At 42.7% G+C, this 25,713-nt stretch overlaps 1 protein-coding gene across 2 annotated transcripts; it reads left to right on the forward strand.

Annotated features, from left to right (window-relative positions):
* Nucleotides 1-272: 272 nt before the first annotated feature.
* lrrcc1 (leucine rich repeat and coiled-coil centrosomal protein 1) lies at nt 273-24,278 on the forward strand. 2 transcript variants are annotated; one of them, XM_029642371.2, is made up of 20 exons: nt 273-459; nt 1,008-1,054; nt 1,149-1,354; nt 1,462-1,527; nt 2,697-2,864; nt 4,896-5,062; nt 5,763-5,996; nt 6,644-6,855; nt 7,089-7,242; nt 7,898-8,046; nt 8,239-8,443; nt 8,618-8,757; nt 12,201-12,402; nt 12,820-13,005; nt 15,549-15,723; nt 17,392-17,555; nt 21,648-21,856; nt 22,166-22,303; nt 22,649-22,784; nt 23,014-24,278. In XM_029642371.2, exons 2-20 carry the CDS (start codon nt 1,011-1,013, stop codon nt 23,122-23,124), a joined length of 3,066 nt encoding a protein of 1,021 aa, XP_029498231.1. In that variant the 5' UTR covers nt 273-459; nt 1,008-1,010; the 3' UTR covers nt 23,125-24,278. The 2 variants fall into 2 exon arrangements, with proteins under 2 accessions (XP_029498231.1, XP_029498232.1); XM_029642372.2 differs by having other exon boundaries at nt 274-459; nt 5,775-5,996.
* The last annotated feature ends 1,435 nt before the right edge of the window (nt 24,279-25,713 follow it).

A 25,713-nucleotide genomic window follows, 5' to 3' on the forward strand; every position in this document is an offset into this window, starting at 1 on the left:
AGATTTGACTGCAGAGGAGTTACAAAGTGTGTTGAGTGGTGGGGTCCCGTCCTTCCAGGCTATTGGCCTGGTGTAGGACCAGATAGGGTTAAAGTAGTAGTGGAATAGGGGTGTGTTTTAATGAATGTAGGATTAGAGGGTAGAGACAATTAAAATATTAAAACATTCCCTTTAACCTTTTTTCGTAGCGCAAAGTATAATGGGTTTATACCCCAGTCTAGTTGGTGAAGGTACTTGCAACATACTGTATGCTGGATGCCAAACGCTGTAAAACCTCATCAAGGAAGAAGACTTGTGCACAAGGACGGCCTGCGCATTACCGCCACCTGCAGTGCTTGACCAGTAATGCGACTGAATATTGACGGAAGTCGATGATACAGGCGGCCAGTTCAAGTGGAGCGGCGGCAAAACAACAACAACAGATGCTGAACAACTTCTACAAGTCACATTGCACTGGGGGTTAGTATTGGGATGAAGATAGTACACATGGTACACATTTAGCTATGTTTCGTGTTTTGTTAGTGGTTAAGGTTGTCGTGGGTCGAGGGAGGTTTGCTGTTTCTATGTAGTTTGTCGATTTGTTGTTAGCATGGCTACAGTACGTTAGCTAGCTAACGTTAGTTTCATAGTTTTGAACACTTATTTTATTTCATTATGTTACAAATGTCTTTATGTCCAATATTCGGATGAGGTTGTTGGTAAGTTGCAGAAAATCCTTATTATAAGCTAACGTCTTAACCATAAACTGGCAAGCTAACGTTTAGCTACACTAGAACCACAGTCTTAACAATAAGACATCTTTGCCAGAACAGTGCAGTAGCTAGGTAACGTTGCTACTAGCACATTTAACGTTGGATACATACCTTAAGTGCACAGTCATAAAGCCCCATTTAGCCATTTCAACACCCTGCCACTTTGTTTGGTCAACTGAAGGATGTGGCTGTAGAAATGTAACCACTGAAATTGTGCATGAATGAAACTGTAGCTGTGTATTTGTGATCTTCTAGGCGATGGCTGATGGAGAGCTGTGTCTGATAGATAAGAGCATATCAAGGTAATCACACCTTCATCTTCCAGTAAAATCTTCATCTGGAACTTCTGTATGAAATAATCCATGGAATTCTCTCATCGTGTCACCCTCTGTGTAGTTTGCTGGAGGTCCCATTGAGTGCCAATGTCACATCCCTGAATCTGCATTGTAACCGTATTCTGAAAGTAGAGGGCTTGACCACTGCTTGGCATCTCCGACACTTGGATCTGTCGTCCAATCATATCTCTCGCATCGAGGGCCTCAACTCTCTAGCCTCACTGAGAACCTTGAACTTGTCCTGCAACTTGATCACTAAGGTCGAAGGTGAGCCCTGGTCAAACAGAAAAGTGTTGTTCAGTTAGTTTTTTATTTTTGTCACAAACATTCGGAATTGGGCTTTTGTGTGTAAGATGTTAATTTCTCCTTTTCAGGACTGAATGGACTTGTTAACCTGATAAGATTAAACCTGGCCTATAATCAGATAAGTGACCTCACAGGTAAGCTTCAGTTTACACTTACATGCACAGTTTGCAGCCTACTGACCACAACATTCATGAACAGGGATTTTTTTATTTCACCTTTATTTAACCAGGTAGGCTAGTTGAGAACAAGTTCTCATTTGCAACTGCGACCTGGCCAAGATAAAGCATAGCAGTGTGAGCAGACAACACAGAGTTACACATGGAGTAAACAATTAACAAGTCAATAACACAAAAGGAAGAAAAAAAAGGGGAGTCTATATACATTGTGTGCAAAAGGCATGAGGTAGGCGAATAATTACAATTTTGCAGATTAACACTGGAGTGATAAATGATCAGATGGTCATGTACAGGTAGAGATATTGGTGTGCAGAAAAGTAAATAAATAAAAACAGTATGGGGATGAGGTAGGTAAAATGGGTGGGCTATTTGCCGATAGACTATGTACAGCTGCAGCGATCGGTTAGCTGCTCAGATAGCAGATGTTTGAAGTTGGTGAGGGAGATAAAAGTCTCCAACTTCAGCGATTTTTGCAATTCGTTCCAGTCACAGGCAGCAGAGAACTGGAACGCAAGGCGGCCAAATGAGGTGTTGGCTTTAGGGATGATCAGTGAGATACACCTGCTGGAGCGCGTGCTACGGATGGGTGTTGCCATCGTGACCAGTGAACTGAGATAAGGCGGAGCTTTACCTAGCATGGACTTGTAGATGACCTGGAGCCAGTGGGTCTGGGGACGAATATGTAGCGAGGGCCAGCCGACTAGAGCGTACAAGTCGCAGTGGTGGGTGGTATAAGGTGCTTTAGTGACAAAACGGATGGCACTGTGATAAACTGCATCCAGTTTGCTGAGTAGAGTGTTGGAAGCAATTTTGTAGATGACATCGCCGAAGTCGAGGATCGGTAGGATAGTCAGTTTTACTAGGGTAAGTTTGGTGGAGTGAGTGAAGGAGGCTTTGTTGCGGAATAGAAAGCTGACTCTTGATTTGATTTTCGATTGGAGATGTTTGATATGAGTCTGGAAGGAGAGTTTACAGTCTAGCCAGACATCTAGGTATGGGCAACACTGTCCCAGAGAACTAGACTTGCCCATCCCTGCTCATGATGATCACACATGGCCAAGTTTTCCGTAACAAAAATGTACATTTACTATCACATGAGGGTGATACTCATTGGTTGTAATACCCAGGTTTGCTGTACCTTCACGGGGCGGAGTACAAACTGAGGAACCTCCATCTCCATAGCAACCGCTTGGACAGCATCAACCAGCTGCTGCAGTGCATGCTGGGACTGGAGAATCTGAGTGATGTCACCCTAAGTGTGGAGGGAGCAGGCAATTCAGTCTGCAGCTTACCAGGTGAGCGGTGATGAAAATTGAGTGATGTTGCAGTGCTATTTGAGCTACACAATTCCTGGGTAGCCATACTAAACCTCCATTCTGAGTGAAAATGCAAAAGTATGTCCATGAAAAACCAAAAATGGCAGTTTCTTGAGATTTAGCCAGAGATACAGGGCCTTCAGAAAATACTCACACCCTTTTACTTTTTCCACATTTTGTTCTGTTACAGCCTGCATTTAAAATGGATTAAATTGAGATTGTATGTCAATGAACTATGCTCAATACAACATAATGTCAAAGTGTAATTTTGTCAATTCATTTTTTAAATGATTTTTTTTTAAATGGAAAGCTGAAATGTCTTGAGTCAATAAGTCAAGTGTGCTCAGGACGGGTCCAGTTGGGTAGCATACTTTTTAGCTTGTCCCCCACTATGCTGCTTGTGCTTAGTGTGCTGTTTTTGTGTTGTTGAGCGAATAAGTATTCAATCGCCTTTGTTATTGCAAGCCTAAATAAGAGCACAAATGTGCTTAACAAAATGCATAATAAATTGTATTGGCTCACTCCCTGTTTGAGAATAGTGGTTAACATTATTTTTTTAAATGACTACCCCACGCATACAATTATCTGAAAGGTTCTTCAATCTAGTAGTGAATTTCAAGAACAGATTCAAACAAAAAGACCAGAGAGGTTTTCCCAATGCCTCGCAAAGAAGGGCACCGGATTAGTAGATGATTAAGAAGGAAAAAAAGCAGGCACTGAATATCTCTTTGAACATGGTGAAGTTATTAGGCTTTGGATGGTGTATCAATACACCCAGTCACTACAAAGATACAGGCATCCTTCCTAACTCACTTGCTGGAGACGAAGGAAACTGCTCAGGGATTTCACCATGAGGCAAATGGTGATTTTTAAAACGGTTACAGAGTTTAAAGGGATACTTTGGGATGCTAGCAGATACCTATAGACATCCAGTCATTGCGCTAACGTTAGTTAGTGTTGGCTTGCGAAACTACCTTCAACCTCCTTTATACTGGACACAGAGACCTAAAAATATAATAGCCAAAATCCTGAAATATCCCTTTTTAATGGTTGTGATATGAGAACTGAGGATGGATCAACAGCATTGTAGTTACTCCACAAATACTAACCTAAAATGACCAAGTGAAAAGAAAGAAGCCTATACAGAATACAAATGTTCCAGAACATCCATCCTTTTGTCAACAAGAAACTAAAGTAATATGTGACAAAAGTTTTTTGTCCTAAATACAAAGTGCTATGTTTGGGGAAAATCCAACACATCACTGAGTACCACTCTTCATACTTTCTAGCATGGTGGTGGCAACATCATGTTATGGGTATGCTTGTCATCGACAAGGACTAGGGAGTTTTTTTTTTACAATAAAAAGAAACCGAATACAGCTATAAGCACAGGCAAAATCTTAGTGGAAAACCTGGTTCAGTCTTCTTTCCAAAAGACACTAGGAGACAAATTCACCTTTTCAGCAAGAAAACAACCTAAAACACAAGGCCAAATATACACTGGAGTTGCTTACCAACACGACATTGAATATTCCAATATGGCCTAGTTACAGTTTTTACTTAAATCTATGGCAATACTTGAACATTGTCCTCCAATGATCAACATTCAACTTGACAGCTTGAAGAATTGTAAAAAATAATAATTGTCAAATATTGTACATCCAGGTGTGAAAAGGTCTTAGACTTTTCAGAGACTCACAGCTGTAATCACCGCCGAAGGTGCTCCTACAAAGTTTTGACTTGGGTGTGAATACTTATGTAAATTAAATATTTAATTTTTAATACATTTGCAAAAATGTTTTTTTTTAAACAACATGTTTTTGCTTTGTCCTTATGGGGGGTACTGTGTGTAGATGGGTGAGAGAAATTCAGTCTGAAAAACGACAAAAATGTGGAATAAGTCGAGGGGTATGAATACTTTCTGAAGGCACTGTAGGTCATGTAAACTAAGTATTTTGGACATCTATTTGGCATATTCAAACTCAATGACTCCTGTGTTCCCTGCTGCAGGTTACAGAGAGCTGGTGCTCCAGTCCTTACCCCAGGTCTCCAGCCTGGATGGGGTGGACCGGCTGGGGAACCCTGCTCCTCTGGGGGAGGACAGCCCCATCGACATCCCCGGCCTGGAGAATTACGTGGACTTCTTGCTCTCCTCAGACACCAGTGCCAACGAACTGGTAAACATGAATCACAACCAAATGATATTCTATATAATGTATGCCAAAAGGGTTGTACCACATCTTAAAACTGACATGGGTTTATATCACCCTCTGTCAGTGATGGGCAACCCCTTTTGTAGGCCTGCGGATCAATTTCCCCAGATCCATTTTTGTCAGAAGGAGAATAAAAAAATATATATATAATAATTTGGTTGTGCATCAGCAGTTTTTCTCTTGTTATGTCAGTTACTGACAGTCACTCAATTAGCCCATGTCAGCTAACATTTTTGGGAGGAGTAAGTTACTCTCGCGTCCAGCTATCTAAAGTTGTAGTAACCATGGTCTAATTACCGACCAGGGGGCCCCATTGATTTGTTTAGTCACTCTCACTCAGATATCATATTAAAAACGGCAAACCTTTGCTTTTTTCCAAAGTGTGTAGTATTGCATGAAATTAGCTGTTAAACTGCAATTGTTTCTCTATGCCCCATGGCAAAAATAGGAGGATTGCAATCAATTAGTTATAGAATTGCTAAATTGACAAGTAATTTATAAGCAGTGTATATGAATGCTTTTTGTAATTTGAAGTAGTCTAAGTGTCACCACTTTGGGTCACTTTGAACTGTTTTTCTCTTATCTGGCACATGGCATGTTTCTCTGTGTGTATTATTACATATTACACCTATTGAATGTTTTAGAACTAATATCTCAACATAAGATGTCCCCACAGGCTAGGGTTGACGGCTCTTCCACCACTTCCCATATTGACGAGGTGCTGAAGCAGTTCCGCCAGCGGGCAGGGGGCCCAGTGGGGGCCCCAGATCCAGTCAGCCGGCTCCAGGTTTCACAGCCAGGTTGGGCTACAGCGGGCAGCTATAGTACAGCAGCAGACCCAAACAATGAACAGCGTATCCAGAAACTGGAGCACCAGGTGTCCCGGCTGTTCCAACAGGTGAGACTGGATGGAACGGTCTAAAGACGTCTGCCTGATGCTGATTGGCACCTGTGTGAAGACTGTTGCTGTATAAACATTCACATACACTGAGTGTACAAAACATGATCCCTTATTGATGTCACCTGTTAAATTCAAATCAATCAGTGTAGATGAAGGTGACAAAAGATTGAAGTGCCTTTTGATTGGGGTATGGTAGTAGGTGCCAGGCGCCCCGGATTGAGTGTGTCAAGAACTGCAAAGCTGCTGGGTTTTCACATTCAACAGTTCCCTGTGTGTATCAAGAATGGTCAACCACCCAAAGGATATTCAGCCAGCTTTACACAACTGTGGGAAGCATTGTAGTCAACATGGGTCAGCATTCCTGTGGAACACGTTCGACACCTTGTAGAGTCCATGCCCCAACGAATTGAGGCAAAAGGAGGTGCAACGCAATATTAGGAAGGTTTTCTTAATGTTTTGTACACTCAGTGTATATCACATCACGCATATAATGAAATTATGGCCCAGTTTTATTGTAGTACTATACAGTGGTGTAGTGCTCTCTACACTAGAGTATTTGAGTTGTATACTACAAAGTAGTGTAGTAGTAATGCATATGGTTTATCCACCTGCATCACTGATGAAGCTCCTAACCTGGTCGCCAGACTCCTGCAGGGGAGGTCTCCAGCAGCTCCACCCCCTTTGTGAAGGTACGGAGGCCCAAGAGGGACATAGACAACACGTCAGAGAGTGAGTGTGATAGCGGGAAGGAGAACCGGGGGCGTCGCTCCAGAATCCCAACTCGGCACAGGGGTAGCAACAGTACTGCAGTGAAGAGGACCATCAAGCAGCCCACCAAGGCCAAACAACCAGACAGGTAACAGACACTGCCTCTCTGCTGGCAAGTTTCTTAATTGACAATTTCACGCCTGTCATGATCTCCACACATGACGCAGTGACATTGACACTGTGGTTATGCTTCATCAGATTCTTATCATACCCGCTCAGTTCGTTTTGTTTTAGTGAACCTAATCAATCATAGTTGACACATTTTCATACTCATTCTGAAACCTATAAAGAGACTGCTTTGCTTTGACTTTTTATGTGTAGTGATCAAGAGAGAAGCAAAGGGAAAAGTTCAAAGTGTTCAGTTGTCCCTGGGAGGAAGTCAGGCGTCCATCAGGCCTTTGGGGGTGCCGACTCAATAGGACCAGTCAGGACGACTCCCAGCAGCACCAAACAAGCAGTGGAGGAGACTTATAGGGTACGGACCATAGACCACAGTTCTCATATGCGGTATTTGTGTACATCAGTGATGTAGTGTTTGGAAAAAAAAGCTGATCACCGTTCGCGGTGAGTAAAGTAATGCTCCGTATGCTTCTGTTTTCTAAGCAACATTTTTGGGGAGTATTTTTATTAGATTTTATTCTTGGACATAAAAGACTGTAAAAACACCAGGAAATCATCTCCAAGTGATGTTAATTTAAGATCTGTTTCCAAGTATTCCCATGTGTAGTAGAGACACTTGATCTTTAACAAATGTAAGCAAGGTTTGAAATGATTGTTGCAATCAATTTGCAGTCTACAAATAATTTGTAATCATGTTCTGGCCCCCGAACGTCCGCTCAAGCAAAAAATGGTCCCGCGGCTGAATCTAGTGGATGATCCCTGCTTTAACGCATTTTTCAGCAAAAAGGAAGGATCATGCTCGTACAGTAACAACAAAAAGTGTGTAAACTGTGTTTACGTGCGTTTTTACATCCTCTACACCACTGCTGTACATATCGTCGTTGAACTTAACTAGTCTAATTGAATATATCAACTTAGTGATTTTGTGAACTACTACTGATACTATGAAAGTGCATGCATAATTAGTGCGCCACAATGAACTTTGTGTGTGTGTTTGCGTGCCTCCCTAGGCGATCGTGGAGGAGCGTGATCAGGAGAGAGAGAGGCGGTGGAAGGCTGAGCAGGCTGTGAGGAAGCTGACCGAGCAGATGAAGAACTTGCAGACCCAGGCCAGCCAGGAGAAAGACCTGCAGAGCATGGCCCTGCACACCACCGACAGGTTAGAGTATTTTACTGTATACAGTACATACACAAACACAGATATTCCTTATGCTCTTGTCACAAAAAGTTAAAATCTCTGCTAAATTCCCACACACACTTTACTTCCGTTATCTCATGCTTCCTGTAGGTTTTTAATACAAGCTAGTCGAACCTTGTGTCTCACTCCCCTGTCTCTCTTTCCACCTCCCAGACTGAAGGAGCTGTTGTTGAAGGAGCGTTCGGAACGCTCTGGTCTGCAGGCTCGCGTGGAGGAACTAGATGATAGGTGTCAGAGCTCCGCGCTGCAGCTGGAGCAGGTCCTGCAGCGGGAGGAGCAACACAAGAGGGCGCTGCGCAGCCTGGAGGACAGCACGTCCCATAGTGAAGCACGGAAGGCACGCCGGCAGGCTGAGGAGGTAGAGCTACTGCGGCCTCATAACCCTTGATACTTCATGGATATAGTAGAGCTTCCATAGGTAGCACTGGGATGAAACGTTGCAACGTGGTCAGGAAAAATTCCAAGCCCTTGTGCTGCAACATAGTAATCTTACCCGTACTGAGTAGGGTGTGACCTTTCGATGACCTTTCAGATGAAGAGGAGCCAGGAGCTGGAGAACAAGGCGTTGGCCCTGATGAGAGAGCTTGAGATCCAGCGAGCTTCGCTCCGGCAGCATAAAGACAAGCTACGGCAGCTCCATGAACTGCTGGCCTCCAGGGAACAAGTGCACAGGTACAGTTGAAGTCGGAAGTTTACATACACTTAGGGGTCATTAAAACTTGTTTTTCAACCACTCCACAAATATCTTGTTAACAAACTATAGTTTTGGCAAGTCGGTTAGGACATTACTTTGTGCATGACACAAGTAATTTTTCCAACAATTGTTTACAGACAGATTATTTCACTTATAATTCACTGTATCACAATTCCAGTGGGTCAGAAGTTTACATACAGTAAGTTGACTTTAAACAGCTTGGAAAATTCCAGAAAATTATGTCATAGCTTTAGAAGCTTCTGATAGGCTAATTGACATCATTTGAGGCAATTGGAGGTGAACCTGTGGATATATTTCAAGGCCTACCTTCAAACCCAGTGCCTCTTTGTTTGACATAATGGGAAAATAAGGGACATGGTGGTGGCACAGAGAGTGGAGCTGGGGAACATGCAGGCCAGACTGACAGCCAGTGAGAGCCATGTGGATGAACTGAATGGAGAAGTGGTGGATCACAGAGTAGAGCTGAGTGTCACTAAGAATGAGGTGCAGTTCCACGAAAACAAGGTGGAAAAACTGGAGACCAGGAACGTAGGTAAAGTGATGTACAATCAACAACAGTGACGTGTTGAATTCTAGTCAACTATCCCATTAAAGATGGTATAGTGTCTGTTTGAAACAAGAACAATTACTCTCAGATGGACAAAAAGGTATGTCCATCAAAGGTAAGTTGCTTTTTCTAAGCATTAAATTGGCTGTCTGCAGTATTTTCCAGTATCATAAAATGAATTGTAGCTTTCAACCTTTTCAGTGCCATGTTGAAAGTCATACAGAGTTGATCATCATAACTTATTTATACTTATCTGTACAAAATATCATTGGTTAAACTTGATTATGTACACCTGGGGCAATGGACATTCAGGAGAATGGACATTTGCAAAATGGTCTGATAGAAATGTATTGCGTAGATCAAACATGACTGCCAGATTGGTATAGTAGAATGTGTGTGCTCTTATTCATTCTATTTCCATCTTCAACATGCAGTTTCAGACACAGCCCGCCATTAGCTGAAGGCGGCCAATGCAATAGTTTCAGAAAAGTAGTCACTTCCTGAGATCTGTATTCAAATTGTAAAAATGAAGCAGTTGCTTTCTCAGATCTGTATTCAAATAGTTGAAAAAAAGTAGTCCTTTTTTGGGGATCTGTATTCAAATAGTTGTAGCCGCCTCCAAAGTAACCATTTGTCTCCACAGAAAAAGAGCTACTTTCCACAAAGCATAGTTCAAACTATAGTTATATCCTGTCTGCTATGAGGGTGCTTTGTCCCTACTTTTCCTCTGATGCAGGTGTCTTCACTGCACCATTGAAAGGAGTCTACTACTTCAGAACCAGTGCACATTTTCTTGTTCAAGAATGACCTGTGTATAATGACGGTAAATCAGTGTAATAGTCACAGAGGCAGGGAGAATGTATCAAATGTAGTGACTTTAGAGCTGGAAGAGGGAGACTTGGTCTAAGCACACCTTTCCAGTGACCACAGTCTCTATAATGTTATCAATAATTACAGCATATTCAGTGGTTTCTTACTCTTCCCATTGCGAGGGGAGCACTACAAATGCTTCTCATATATTGAGCCAAAATTATATCAAGGCATTTACTGAACAATATTGCTATCATTTACTGTCAGGTTTCCATTTGATTGATGAACATGTCCTTGCTGTGAATTATATGTCTGTAATTATGTACAGTTGAAGTCGGAAGTTTACATACACTTAGGTTGGAGTCATTAAAACTCCTTTTTCAACCACTCCACAAATTTCTTGTTAATAAACTATAGTTTTGGCAAGTCGGTTAGGACATCTACTTTGGGCATGACATAAGTAATTTTCCCAACAATTGTTTACAGACAGATTATTTCACTGTATCACAATTCCAGTGGGTCAAAAGTTTACATACACTAAGTTGACTGTCCCTTTAAACAGCTTGGAAAATTCCAGAAAATTATGTCATAGCTTTAGAAGCTTCTGATAGGCTAATTGACATCATTTGAGGCAATTGGAGGTGAACCTGTGGATATATTTCAAGGCCTACCTTCAAACCCAGTGTCTCTTTGTTTGACATAATGGGAAAATAAAAAGAAATCAGGCAAGACCTCCAGTACTCTTGCTCATCCTTGGGAGCAATTTCCAAATGCCTGAAGATACCACGTTCATCTGTACAAACAATAGTACGCAAGTATAAACACCATGGGACCACACAGCTGTCATACCGCTCAGGAAGGAGACTCGTTGTGTCTCCTAGAGATGAACGTACTTTGGTGCAAAAAGTGCAAATCAATCTCAGAACAACAGCAAAGGATCTTGTGATGATGCTGGAGGAAACCGGTACAAAAGTATCTATATTCTCAGTAAAACGAGTCCTATATCGACATAACCTGAAAGGCCGCTCAGCAAGAAGCCACTGCTCCAAAACCGCCATTAAAAAAAGCCAGACTACGGTTTGCATCTGCACATGGGGACAAAGATTGTACTTTTTGGAGAAATATAACTGTTTGGCCATAATGACCATCGTTATGTTTGGAGGAAAAAGGGGAGGCTTGCAAGCCGACGAACACTATCCCAACTGTGAAGCACGGAGGTGGCAGCATCATGTTGTGGGGGTGCTTTGCTGCAGGAGGGACTGGTGCACTTCACAAAATAGATGGCATCATATGGAGAACAATTTTGTGGATATATTGAGGCAACATCTCAAGACATCAGTCAGGAAGTTAAAGCTTGGTTGCAAATGGGTCTTCCAAATGGACAATGACCCCAAGCATACTTCCAGAGTTGTGGCAGAATGGCTTAAGGACAACAAAGTCAAGGTATTGGAGTGGCCATCACAAAGCCCTGACCTCAGTCCTATAGAACATTTTTGGGCATAACTGAAAAAGCATGTACGAGCAAGGAGGCCTACAAACCTGACTCACAGCTCTGTCAGGAGGAATGGGCCAAAATTCACCCAACTTATTGTGGGAAGCTTGTGGAAGGCTCCCTTCAACTTTTGACCCAAGGTAAACAATTTAAAGGCAATGCTACCACATACTAATTGAGTGTATGTAAACTTCTGACCCACTGGGAATGTGATGAAAGAAATAAAAACTGAAATAAATCATTCTTGCTACTATTATTCTGACATTTCACATTCTTAAACAAAGTGGTGATCCTAACTGACCTAAGACATGGAATTTTTACTAGGATTAAATGTCAGGAATTGTGAAAAATTGAGTTTAAATGTATTTGGCTATGGTAAACTTCTGAGACTACAGAACCTTTTTTTGCAGTACGGTGCCATCATTAGGGCACACAATGGACTCAGTTTCACTCAGTTTCAAAATGTTTTCTCCCTATTGAACCTGACCCAGATCTCATTAATTTAGTCAGTCAGTCAGTGAGAGTCTTAACGGTATCATCCTGTTTCACAGGAAGGAGCTGGAGGGTCGGCTGGTGCCAGGCGGGGCAGAGTTCCGGGAGATGGTGGCCAAGGAGGTGGCTGGTGTAGAGCAGAGACACGCCCAGAGCAGGGCTGGGTTGGAGGACAGATTGGCCCAAGCCTCACAGCAGTACACTGCCCTGGAGGACGAGTTCCGTATGGCCCTCACCATCGAGGCTGCTCGCTTCACTGAGGTCTGAACACTGAACTAGAGAACATCAAATAAAACCGTTTATTTGTTATTTAACTTCCAGTAGCATAAAAAGACAGCTGAAACAAGGACACATTTTTGACCTGTTCTAGATACTTATGTAGTGTGTGTGTGTATTGTGGTAACGTTGACACTTTGGTTCATTAGGTATTAAATGTCCCCTACATCGCTAACTCAGTTCTCTAGCTTTGCCCTTCTACTAAATGAGCTAGAAGAAAACATATTGCTGGTATGATTGACACAAACAGGGAATGCACAGTAGTAGACTGTCATAAAAATGATGAATTAAGACAATAGGACTAAAGAGAGCCTTTGACTCAGGAAATTGATGATTAGATGAATATGAAACTTTTTGATAGGAACAACTAACAAGGTTTCTGCCTGTGTCCTCCGTACGTAGGTGGAGCAGGGCTGTACCCGGCTGAGTGCTGAGCTGTCGGAGGTGAAGGCTGCCCTGTCTCAGACCCAACAGAGAGAGAGACAGGCAGGGGGTCTGGTGCAGGAGCTCACCGCCATGGTCAAGGAGCAGAAGAGCCGCATCACAGAGCTCAGCAAATCCAAGCGAGACGCCGTCATTGAGCTCAAGGTACAACACCACGACCGGGGCTCTTCAGCATGTTGCTTATAGCTATCAAAATATTTTCTTCAATTTTGCAGTACCTGGTAGTGATGGGGGGGGGGTGTATATATAGATACATATTGCAATATTATTTTGGACAATATTATATCAATACTTTGAATCAAAGAGTCAATTTGTAAAAATTATTTATATACAGTGGGGAGAACAAGTATTTGATACACTGCCGATTTTGCAGGTTTTCCTACTTACAAAGCATGTAGAGGTCTGTAATTTTTATCATAGGTACACTTCAACTGTGAGAGACGGAATCTAAAACAAAAATCCAGAAAATCACATTGTATGATTTTTAAGTAATTCATTTTCATTTTATTGCATGACATAAGTATTTGATACATCAGAAAAGCAGAACTTAATATTTGGTACAGAAAACGTTGTTTGCAATTACAGATCATCGCTTCCTGTAGTTCTTGACCAGGTTTGCACACACTGCTGCAGGGATTAAGAAAGAAGTGTAAGAAGTGCTTGTGTTTCCAAATCGCCTGCTGCAATAGGCTGGGGTCGTAATTGAAATCACTGAATTAAATATTAATAACGAACAATACCAGTCAAAAGTTTGGACACCTACTAATTCCAGGGTTTTTCTTCATTTTTACTGTTTTATACATTGTAGAATAATAAAGACATCAACTGAAATAACACCTATGGAATCATGTAGTAACCAAAAAAGTGTTAAAACAAATCAAAATATATTTGAGATTCTTCACCTTCTTCCACCTTTTGCCTTGATGACAGCTTTGAACACTCTTGGAATTCTCTCAACAAGCTTCATGAGGTAGTCACTTGGAATGCATTTCAATTAACAGGTGAGCTTTGTTAATTTGTGGAATTTCTTTCCTTAATCCTTTTGATAAATTATGTTGTGTTGTGACAAGGCAGGGGTGGTATACAGAAGATAGCCACATTTGGTAAAATACTAAGCCCTATTTGGTAAAATACCAAGTGCATATTATGTCAAGAACAGCTCAAATAAGCAAAGAGAAACAACAGTCCATTATTTTACGACATGAAAGTCAGTCAGTCTGGAAAATTCAAGAACTTTGAAAGTTTCTTCAAGTGCAGTCGCAAAAACTCAAGCGCTATGACGAAATTGCCTCTCATGAGGACCGCCACAGGAAAGGAAGACCCAGAGTTACATCTGCTGCAGAGGATAGGTTCAGCCTTAGAAATTACAGCCCAAATAAATTCTTCAGAGTTCAAGTAACAGACATCTCAACATCAACTGTTCAGAGGAGACTGAATCAGGCTTTCATGGTCAAATTGCTGCAAAGAAACCACTACTAAAGGACATCAATAAGAAGAAGACTTGCTTGGGCCAAGAAACACGAGCAGTGGACATTAGACCGGTGGAAATCTATCCTTTGGTCTGATGAGTCCAAATTTGAGATGTTTGGTTCCAATCGCCGTGTATTTGTGAGGCGCTGAACAGATGATCTCCGCATGTGTGGTTCCCACTGAAGCATGGAGGAGGAGGTGTGGGGGTGCATTGCTGGTCACCCTGTCTGTGATTTATTTAGAATTCAGGGCATATTTAACCAGCATGGCTACCACAGCATTCTGCAGCGATATGCCATCTCATCTGGTTTGGGCTTAGTGGGACTATCATTTGTTTTTCAACAGGACAATGACCCAACACACACCTCCAAGCTGCGTAAGGGCTATTTGACCAAGGAGAGTGATGGAGTTCTGCATCAGATGACCTGGCCTCCACAATCACCCGACCTCAACCCAATTGACATGGTTTGGGATGAGTTGGACCGCAGAATGAAGGAAAAGCAGCCAACAAGTGCTCAGCATATGTGGAAGCTCCTTCAAGACTGTTGGAAAAGCATTCCTCATGAAGCTGGTTGAGAGAATGCCAAGAGTGTGCAAAGCTGTCATCAAGTGTAGCTACTTTGAAGAACCTTAATTATTAAATATATTTAGATTTTTTTTAAACACTTTTTGTTCACTACATTTTTCCATATGTTATTTCGTAGTTTTGATGTCTACACTATTATTCTACAATGAAAAACATACTAAAAATAAAGAAAGAAAAAACCCTTGAATGAGGAGGTGTGTCTAAACTTTTGACTGGTAGTGTGTGTGTGTGTGTGTGTGTGTGTGTGTATCTATAGCTAGCTAGTCAGCTGACCTGCCCCCAAACGCCAATATTTTTCATCTTATAGCTTTTATTTCCATGATTGATCTAAACTCATTTTCTCATGCTCTCTCTTATCTCTCTGCAGCAGACATATAGTGAGCAATATGTTTGGAACATAAAATCGCAGTATCGAATCGCAATACATAATAGAATCGTGAGAATCACAATACATATCATATCGGCACCTAGGTATCGTGACAATATCTTATCGTGAAGACCCTGGCAATTCCCAGCCCTAGTACCTGGAGATTAAGACTATGGGAAGTGCCTATAAGGTAGTGTGAATGGATTAGGGGCTAAGATAAGGGGGTTGGGGTTGATTGTTTCCGTGGTGTCTGTGTCCCGTCAGGGCCGTGTGCGGTCTCTGGAGGCGGGGGCGGAGGAGGACAGGCGTCTGCAACTGCAGCTGGAGCTGGTGAAGAAGGACAAGGCCAGGCTGCTGTCCCAGCTCACCGCCCAGGAGTCCGTTATAGACGGCCTCAGAGCTGAGAGGAGGATCTGGGGACAGGAGCTGGCTCAACAAGGTATGCTAACACCTTGGAAATAGAATTACTTAGTTACTATTATTAAAGAAATAAGGCACGAGGGGGTGTGGTATAAAGCCAAAATACCATGGCTAAGGGTTATTCTTATGCAACACAGAGTGCCTGGATACAGCCCTTAGTCGTGGTGTACTGGCCATACACTACAAAACCCTGACCCTGAGGGTGCTTTATTGCTATTATAAAATGGTTACAAACATAGTTAGAGGAGTACAAATAAATGTTTTGTCATATCCGTGGTATATACCACGGCTTTCAGCCAATCACCATTTAGTGCTCGAAACACCCCGTTTATAGCGGTAATTATATTTCTATGGTACACTATATATAAAATGTATGTGGACACCGCTTCAAATTAGTGGATTTGGCTATTTCAGCCACACCTGTTGCATGGCTGTGTGCTCAATTTTTTATTTTTTTGCAATCTCCATAGACAAACATTGGCAGTAGAATGGCCTTACTGAAGAGCTTAGCGACCTTCAACGTGGCACCGTCATAGGATGCCACCTTTCCAACAAGTCAGTTCGTAAAATTTCCAGTCAACTGGAAGTGCTGTTTTTGTGAAGTGGACGCGGACGCGGAGTGGTAGGCCAGACAAGCTCACAGAACGGGACCGCGGAGTGCTGAAGCGGGTAGCGCGTAAAAATCTTCTGTCCTCGCTTGCAACACTCACTACCTAGTTCCAAACTGCCTCTGGAATTAACATCGGGAACTTCATGAAATGGGTTTCCAATGCCGATCAGCCACACACAAGTCTAAGATTACGATGCGCAATACCAAGCGTCGACTGGAATGGTGTAAAGCTCGCCGCAATTGGACTCTGGAGCAGTGCTTTACCATCTGGCAGTCCAACGGACAAATCTGGGTGTAGGCGGATGCCAGGAGAGCACTACCTGCCCGACTGCATAGTGCCACGACTGCATAGTGCCAACTGTGCAGTTTGGAGGAGGAATAATGGTCTGGGCTGTTTTTTTTTATGGTTCCAATGAAGGGAAATCTTAAAGCTACAGCATACAATGACATTCTAGACGATTCTGTGCTTCCAAGTTTGTGGCAACAGTTTGGGGAAGGCCCTTTCCTGTTTCAGCATGTCTAATGCCCCCGTGCACAAAGCGAGGTCCATACATAAATGGTTTGTTGAGATCGGTGTGGAAGAACTTGACTGGCCTGCACAGAGCCCTGACCTGAACCCCATCGAACACGATTTGGAACGCAGATGCGAGCCAGGCCTAATCGCGCAACGTCAATGCCTGACCTCACTGATGCTCTTGTGGCTGAATGGAAGCAAGACCCTGCAGCAATGTTCCAACATCTAGTGGAAAGCCTTCCCAGAATAGTGGAGACTGTTATTGCAGCAACTCCTTATTAATGGTCATGATTGATTGTTTGACGAGCATTTGTCCACATACTTTTGGTCATGTAGTGTACCCTTTACAGTGATTTCAATCTCAAATCTAGGCTAACCGGTTGTAGTTCACTTTTTTTTGTAGTTGCTATCCTCTTCCTTTTCCATTCATTTAAATGTGTTGGGCTGCCGTCTAGCTCCACCAGGTCAATAAATACTGAATTCAACATTTTCTCTTGAGTGACCTTTATTGACACTCGTCTTGTGTTTTCCCCTGTTTGACCCCCCCCAAAACACACACATAGGAGCGTCTCTGTCCCAGGACAGGGGTCGTCTGGAGGCGAGGATTGAGGTGTTGGCTGCTGAACTGGAGAGTCAGAAGAAACAGAACGAGCGAGACAACGACGCCCTGAGGATCAAAGTCAAGGTCATCGATGACCAGACAGAGACCATTCGCAAACTCAAAGAGGTACTCAAAACACTTCCAAGGCCAGACAACCACTTGTTGATTTGCCCATTGGGCCAGGTGTGAATGTTCTGGGTGCCTAAACCTACCCAACCACTTACCAGTGTGTGTATATATTTTATATATACAGTGGGGCAAAAAAGTATTTAGTCAGCCACCAATTGTGCAAGTTGTCCCACTTAAAAAGATGAGAGAGGCCTGTAAATTTTAATCATCGGTACACAGACAAAATGAGAACAAAAAATCCAGAAAATCACATTGTAGGATTTTTTATTTATTTGCAAATTATGGTGGAAAATAAGTATTTGGTCAATAACAAAAGTTTATCTCAATACTTTGTTATATACCCTTTGTTGGCAATGACGGAGGTCAAACGTTTTTTGTAAGTCTTCACAAGGTTTTCACACACTGTTGCTGGTATTTTGGCCCATTCCTCCATGCAGATCTCCTCTAGAGCAGTGATGTTTTGGGGCTGTTGCTGGGCAACTTTCAACTCCCTCCAAAGATTTTCTATGGGGTTGAGATCTGGAGACTGGCTAGGCCACTCCAGGACCTTGAAATGCTTCTTACGAAGCCACTCCTTCGTTGCCCAGGCGGTGTGTTTTGAGATCATTGTCATGCTGAAAGACCCAGCCACGTTTCATCTTCAATGCCCTTGCTGATGGAAGGAGGTTTTCACTCAAGATCTCACGATACATGGCCCCATTCATTCTTTCCTTTACACGGATCAGGCGTCCATTTTCGACCAAGCTTAAACTTCCTGACTGATGTCTTGATGTTGCTTCAATATATCCATATAATTTTCCATCCTCATGATGCCATCTATTTTGTGAAGTGCACCAGTCCCTCCTGCAGCAAAGCACCCCCACAACATGATGCTGCCACCCCCATGCTTCACGGTTGGGATAGTGTTCTTCGACTTGCAAGCCTCCCCCTTTTTCCCTCCAAACATAACGATGGTCATTCTAGTTATATTTCTGTTTCATCAGACCAGAGGACATTTCTCCAAAAAGTACAATCTTTGTGTACAGTTGCAAACCGTGTACAGTTGCAAACCGTAGTCTGGCTTTTTTTATGGCGGTTTTGGAGCAGTGGCTTCTTCCTTGCTGAGCGGCCTTTCAGGTTATGTCGATATAGGACTCGTTTTACTGTGGATATAGATACTTTTGGACCTGTTTCCTCCAGCATCTTCACAAGGTCCTTTGCTGTTGTTCTGGGATTGATTTGCACTATTCGCACCAAAGTACGTTCATCTCTAGGAGACAGAATGCGTCTCCTTCCTGAGCGGTATGACGGCTGCGTGGTCCCATGGTGTTTATACTTGCGTACTATTGTTTGTACAGATGAACGTGGTACCTTCAGGCGTTGGAAATGGCTCCCAAGGATTTTTTATTTATTCAACCAGGTAGGCCAGTTGAGAAAAAGTTCTCATTTTATAATTTCGACCTGGCCAAGATAAAGCAAAGCAGTTCGACACATACAACAACACAGAGTTACACATGGAGTAAAACAGACATACAGTAGAAAAATAAGGCGGCCAAAGGAAGAATTGGTTTTGGGGGTGACCAGAGAGATATACCTGCTGGAGCGCGTGCTAAAGGTGGGTGCTGCTATGGTGACCAGCGAGCTGAGATAAGGGGGGACTTTACCTAGCAGGATCTTGTAGATGACCTAGAGCCAGTGGGTTGGCGACGAGTATGAAGCGAGGGCCAGCCAATGAGAGCGTACAGGTCGCAGTACAGGTCGTAGGATGAACTAGACAAATCTTTTTCTGAGGTCTTGGCTGATTTCTTTTGATTTTCCCATGATGTCAAGCAAAGAGGCACTGAGTTTGAAGGTAGGCCTTGAAATACATCCACAGGTACACCTCCAATGGACTCAAATGATGTCAATTAGCCTATCAGAAGCTTCTAAAGCTATGACATAATTTTCTGGAATTTTCCAAGCTGTTTAAAGTCAACTTACTGTATGTAAACTTCTGACCCACTGGAATTGTGATACAGTGAAATAATCTGTCTGTAAACAATTGTTGGGAAAATTACTTATGTCATGCCCAAAGTAGATGTCCTAACCGACTTGCCAAAACTATAGTTTATTAACAAGAAATTTGTGGAGTGGTTGATAAAGGAGTTTTAATGACTCCAACCTAAGTGTATGTAAACTTCCGACTTCAACTGTACATAATTACAGACATATAATTCACAGCAAGGACATGTTCATCAATCAAATGGAAACCTGACAGTAAATGATAGCAATATTGTTCAGTAAATGCCTTGATATAATTTTGGCTCAATATATGAGAAGCATTTGTAGTGTTCCCCTCGCAATGGGAAGAGTAAGAAACCACTGAATATGCTGTAATTATTGATAACATTATAGAGACTGTGGTCACTGGAAAGGTGTGCTTAGACCAAGTCTCCCTCTTCCAGCTCTAAAGTCACTACATTTGATACATTCTCCCTGCCTCTGTGACTATTACACTGATGTACCGTCATTATACACAGGTCATTCTTGAACAAGAAAATGTGCACTGGTTCTGAAGTAGTAGACTCCTTTCAATGGTGCAGTGAAGACACCTGCATCAGAGGAAAAGTAGGGACAAAGCACTCTCATAGCAGACAGGATATAACTATAGTTTGAACTATGCTTTGTGGAAAGTAGCTATTTTTCTGTGGAGACAAATGGTTACTTTGGAGGCGGCTACAACTATTTGAATACAGATCCCCAAAAAAGGACTACTTTTTTTCAACTATTTGAATACAGATCTGAGAAAGCAACTGCTTCGTTTTTACAATTTGAATACAGATCTCAGGAAGTGACTACTTTTCTGAAACTATTGCATTGGCCGCCTTCAGCTAATGGCGGGCTGTGTCTGAAACTGCATGTTGAAGATGGAAATAGAATGAATAAGAGCACACACATTCTACTATACCAATCTGACAGTCATGTTTGATCTACGCAATACATTTCTATCAGACCATCTTGCAAATGTCCATTCTCCTGAATGTCCATTGCCCCAGGTGTACATAATCAAGTTTAACCAATGATATTTTGTACAGATAAGTATAAATAAGTTATGATGATCAACTCTGTATGACTTTCAACATGGCACTGAAAAGGTTGAAAGCTACAATTCATTTTATGATACTGGAAAATACTGCAGACAGCCAATTTAATGCTTAGAAAAAGCAACTTACCTTTGATGGACATACCTTTTTGTCCATCTGAGAGTAATTGTTCTTGTTTCAAACAGACACTATACCATCTTTAATGGGATAGTTGACTAGAATTCAACACGTCACTGTTGTTGATTGTACATCACTTTACCTACGTTCCTGGTCTCCAGTTTTTCCACCTTGTTTTCGTGGAACTGCACCTCATTCTTAGTGACACTCAGCTCTACTCTGTGATCCACCACTTCTCCATTCAGTTCATCCACATGGCTCTCACTGGCTGTCAGTCTGGCCTGCATGTTCCCCAGCTCCACTCTCTGTGCCACCACCATGTCCCTTAGCTCCTTCAGCTCAGTCCAGATGTCAGGTTGATTGTTCAGCATCACCTTCCCGACTCTCTCTCCCCCGTCACCTAGGCCCCGTTGAGTGATGTAATTCTCTCTGACCCCTGCGCTCTCTCCCTGAGCCCATTCCCTAGACAAACAGAAAAACACCAGCAGAACTACAGCACCCCTCATTCTGAAACAATGACTCTCCAGAACTAATGTAGTCTATTTGGCTCAGACCCATTCTGTGTATATATACACTGGTGTTATTGAACTTTAACTGGTGTCATTGGGGAAACATTTGACAACTTTTCCAATGAATATGTGTGATGTAACAGTACACAGGTTGAGATTATTTCATGCCATATCTTTCGAATATGAGGTGTTTCTAGGACATGGTAAAAATCAAACCTGTTACTCTGTTTTTAAAGTCTCTCCTCCATAAGGGTTGCTTATAGAAAGTAAAAATCAGACCTTGGTCAAATACATACGTCAGGTACTTGAGGTGCACTTGATTTCAGAGCTATTGGCATTTCTCTCTGTCAGCACTCTTTCACTTTCTCTCTCTCTCTCCACCCTCCCTCTCTCTCCCTCAGGGCCTACAAGAGCGTGACGAGCAGGGCCGGAGGCAGCGCGAAGAGAGCCTGCAGGCCCAGCGGCGCCTGCAGCAGCAGCTGGAGGAGTCGTCAGCCACATCACAGGACCTGGGAGACACGGTGCAGCAGCTCAGTCTCCGCAAGGAGCAGCTCAAGCAACAGCTGGAGGACAAGGAGATGGAGCTGGACGAGGTCAAGGCCGCCTTCAGGTAGCTCACGACACGCACAAATACACTCGCACAGCACACTGCACTGAATAAACTTGAGCTCCACATGTTACTCATACATTTCCATAAATCATGCGTTGATGTAAATGGGAGATTTGAGTGAAACATTTTGTACAGATGTGGATCTGAAATTGGGATTTTACCCATCACAACATCATTCTGAGGACCCACAATCCAATATGTCTGACACCCTGTGTCACCATCCTCAATTATTTTAATGTATGCACATTGTCCCCACTACATTCCTTCATACATACTTCATGTTTACTTCTTCTATGTTCTCCCCTGCAGTGTGTCCAATAAGAAGTGGCAGGACAAGGCTGACCTGCTGACCCGGCTGGAGAGCCAGGTGAAACGCATGAAGGAGGGCTTCGACTCTAAAGAGAGCCTGCTGCTGGAGGAGAGAGACAAGGCCTCACAGGCGCACAAGTATGCTGACAACTTCAATAAGACAACGTATAGGGCTTCCTATCTAATCCAGCCGTGGATTAGTAGTAATATGATTATAATATGGTCATTAGCAGATGCTTTTATCCCAAGAGACCTATGGTAAATACATAGATACATATGGGCCACATATAATGAAATGAATGTATGAGGGAAAGAAACAGAAGTCCAGTGTTGCAAACACCGAGCTCCAATGACCAACTGAGCCACCGGAATCATAGAAGAGATGAGAATATAAGACATTGGTCGAAGAGCTGCCAGCCTGCAACGGTGGTCCAGGTCAGAGTAATGATGACAGTGTATCTGTGCTTGTGGTTTCCCCTCCAGAGCGGTGGTAGAGAAGCTACACAGTATGGACGATGCATTCCGGCGACAGCTGGAGTCGCTACAGGCATCCCATCAGACCGAGCTCCTACGGCTGGCCAATGACAAGCAGAAACGGATTGAACAGTCTAATCAGAAGGTAGCTTACAGTAATGGTTACCACAGTCACTACACTGACCTGCTCAGACGCATACTAAGGAATGAATGAATGAATGTTAACTTGAGATCCATGCACGTAAGTTGAAATTCCTTGCACATCTCCTAATGCATTATTTATGCAAATGTCTCAGATGTATGACCGTGTGTGTGTATAATGCATTCGTTATTGGGGTTTGTTTAATAGTGGAATGTGTGTGTTATTGACTCAGGTATTTCAGGTGGAGGAGGAGATGCGTCAGCTCCTGGAAGAGACTGAAACTGAGAAGAAAACAATGGAGGAGAAGATGAGACGTCTCACCAGCGTATTGAAAGACTTCTAAGTACAGCTGATGGTGTATATCATCCACCTATAGAGTCACCTGTGTTTCTACTTGGACGTTACACGGATGAGGTGACAGCATTTGTTGATGTGAATTATTTGCAAAACGTGAATGTTAAGTTGTTCTGACAGTCAAACGTTTTTAGGGGTGGTTTTGGACTTGTTGTGGTTAGGCCAGTAAGTTTGAAATTAGCCCAACCGGCCGCCAGAGGGCACTATTTCATTTTATGTTGTTTGTCATCTGCGTCAGACTTTGTGCCCAGACGGATATAGACAAGTTGGTTGTTTAGCAACAAAACCGACGTGTGCGCAACTGTGAGGCAAAATAGATGGGGTTGGCTTAGATTGTTGACAACATGTCAACTATATTTCATCTCCAATGTTTATTGAAAACATAAATACATTTGCACAATGAGCATTTGTTGTCTCTCAACCATTGTTACAGTTGTTGGTTAAGCTAACGAATTTGATCCATTAGCATCAGTCAAAACACCTCAAAACAAGAAATGGTATCAAGAACAAGACTAGCTGAAAAGAGTCACTTACAATTCCCCTCGTGGCAGTTTCTTGTCATTGTTGGTAGCTATCTGGCCATCCAGAATCACAACTCCGACTTCTATCCCATTGAAGCGTACGCATCGTTTTCGTGATGTTGTCAGTTAACCCATCTATAGACACCTGTCCCCCCGCGACTGGCTTAAACATAAAGCATCCTCCATTCAGGATGCAAAGGTGTTGGTTTCCTCCTTAACTCGATTGGCGGGCCAGCCCCCCCAAAAAGGGAAAATATCTGTACTGTCTTAATAAAACAAAACATTTCCCAGACTTTTTTCTAATAACATCCAGATGTTGCACACCGTGTTCAGTGCATCAGTCTGTTGTTATCCCATGGCTGAACAGCATCCGGAAGTTGTCCGAAATCGGTGGGGAGAAATTGTGTTTTGTTAAGAGTGCACATATTTTCCCTTTTTTAAATTTTATTTGGTGGGCCATTAATTAAATCGAGTTAAGGAGGAATACAACATCAGGAATAACTACGCCATCTAGGGCACTAGTTTGAAATGTAATACATTTACATGTTGTGTAAATATTTGAACTTAGTTATCAAATATGTGTATATTTTTATCATGCTAAATAAAAGCAGTTTTATTCCGCTTTCGTTGTCAAGTCTTAGAAAAAGTTTTGGGCTGTGATGGGGGCCTGGGGGGAGCAGATGGGGCAGAGATACAAATATAATTTTCTAAAAGACTGTAAAAAATAAGACAAAGCCATCGATGAAGTCACCCCATTGTTTTCTATGAGAATGCTCAGCGGCGCATTTGATCGGGAAGTGTCATTTCAGCGTGTCGCCGTCTTGGTACATGGAGGAGTTTTTGGAAACATTGCATGTGTTTGAGCTACTCTAGGAAGTGACTGTTGCAGGTTAGCTCAGTGCCCTTCAACGTGCAATCATTGGAAAACAAAATGGATGATATACGATAAAGACTATCCTGCCAACGGGACATTAAAAACGAATATCTTATGTTTCATCAAGTTGTGGCTGAACGACGACACGGATAATAAAGAGCTGCCATGATTTTCCATGCATCGGCAGGAAAGAGAAGCTACGTCTGGCAAGGCGGGGGGGGGGGTGTATTTGTCAATATCAGCTGGTGCGCAATGTCTAATATTAAAGGAGTCGCTTGCCTGAGGTAAGGTAGAGTACCTTGTGATAAGCTGTAGACCACACTATCTACCAAGAGAGTTCTCATCTATATTATTCGTAGCCATCTATTTACCACCACAAACCGATGCTGGCACTAAGACCGCACTCAACGAGCTGTATAAGGCCATAAGCATACAATAAATTGCTTATCCAGAAGTGCCACTCCTAGTGGCCGGAGACTTTAATGCAGGCAAACTTAAATCCGTTTTACCTCATTTCTACCAGCATGTCACGTGCAACCAGAGGGGGAAAAAACTCTAGACCACCTTTACTCCACACACAAAGATGTGGGCAAAGCTCACCCTCCATTTGACAAATCTGACCATAATTATATCCTGATTCCTGCTTACAAGCAAAAACTAAAGCAGGAAGTACCCGATAATGCGGATACTGCGCTACAGGACTGTTTTGCTAGCACAGACTGGAATATGTTCCGGGATTCATCCAATGGCATTGAGGAGTATGCCACCTCAGTCATCGGCTTCATCAATAAGTGCATCGACGATGTCGTCCCCACAATGACCGTACGTACATATCCCAAGCAGAAGCCATGAATTACAGGCAACATCCGCATCGAGATAAAGGCTAAAGATGCCGCTTTCAAGGAGCGGGACAATAATCCGGACGCTTATAAGAAATCCCCCTACGCCCTCAGATGAACCATCAAACAGGCAAAGCGTCAATACAGGATTAAGATTGAATCCTACTACACTTGCTCTGACACTCGTCGGATGTGGCAGGGCTTGAAAACTTTTACGGACTACAAAGCGAAACCCAGCTGCGAGCTACCCAGTGACACGAGCATACCAGACTAGCAAAATGCCTTTTATGCTCGATTTGAGGCAAGCAACACTGAAGCATGCTTGAGAGCACCAGCTGTTCCGG

Source organism: Oncorhynchus nerka, linkage group LG9b, assembly GCF_034236695.1.
Source record: "Oncorhynchus nerka isolate Pitt River linkage group LG9b, Oner_Uvic_2.0, whole genome shotgun sequence".
Taxonomy (NCBI): Eukaryota; Metazoa; Chordata; class Actinopteri; order Salmoniformes; family Salmonidae; genus Oncorhynchus; species Oncorhynchus nerka.

Excerpts from the sequence above, each read along its gene's own strand:
- lrrcc1 (XM_029642371.2), top strand. The coding sequence starts at position 1,011 with ATGGCTGATGGAGAGCTGTGTCTGATAGATAAGAGCATATCAAG. Across the intron at positions 1,055-1,148 it reads ATAGATAAGAGCATATCAAG|TTTGCTGGAGGTCCCATTGA; the intron begins GTAATCACACCT and ends CCCTCTGTGTAG. Across the intron at positions 2,865-4,895 it reads TTCAGTCTGCAGCTTACCAG|GTTACAGAGAGCTGGTGCTC; the intron begins GTGAGCGGTGAT and ends TCCCTGCTGCAG.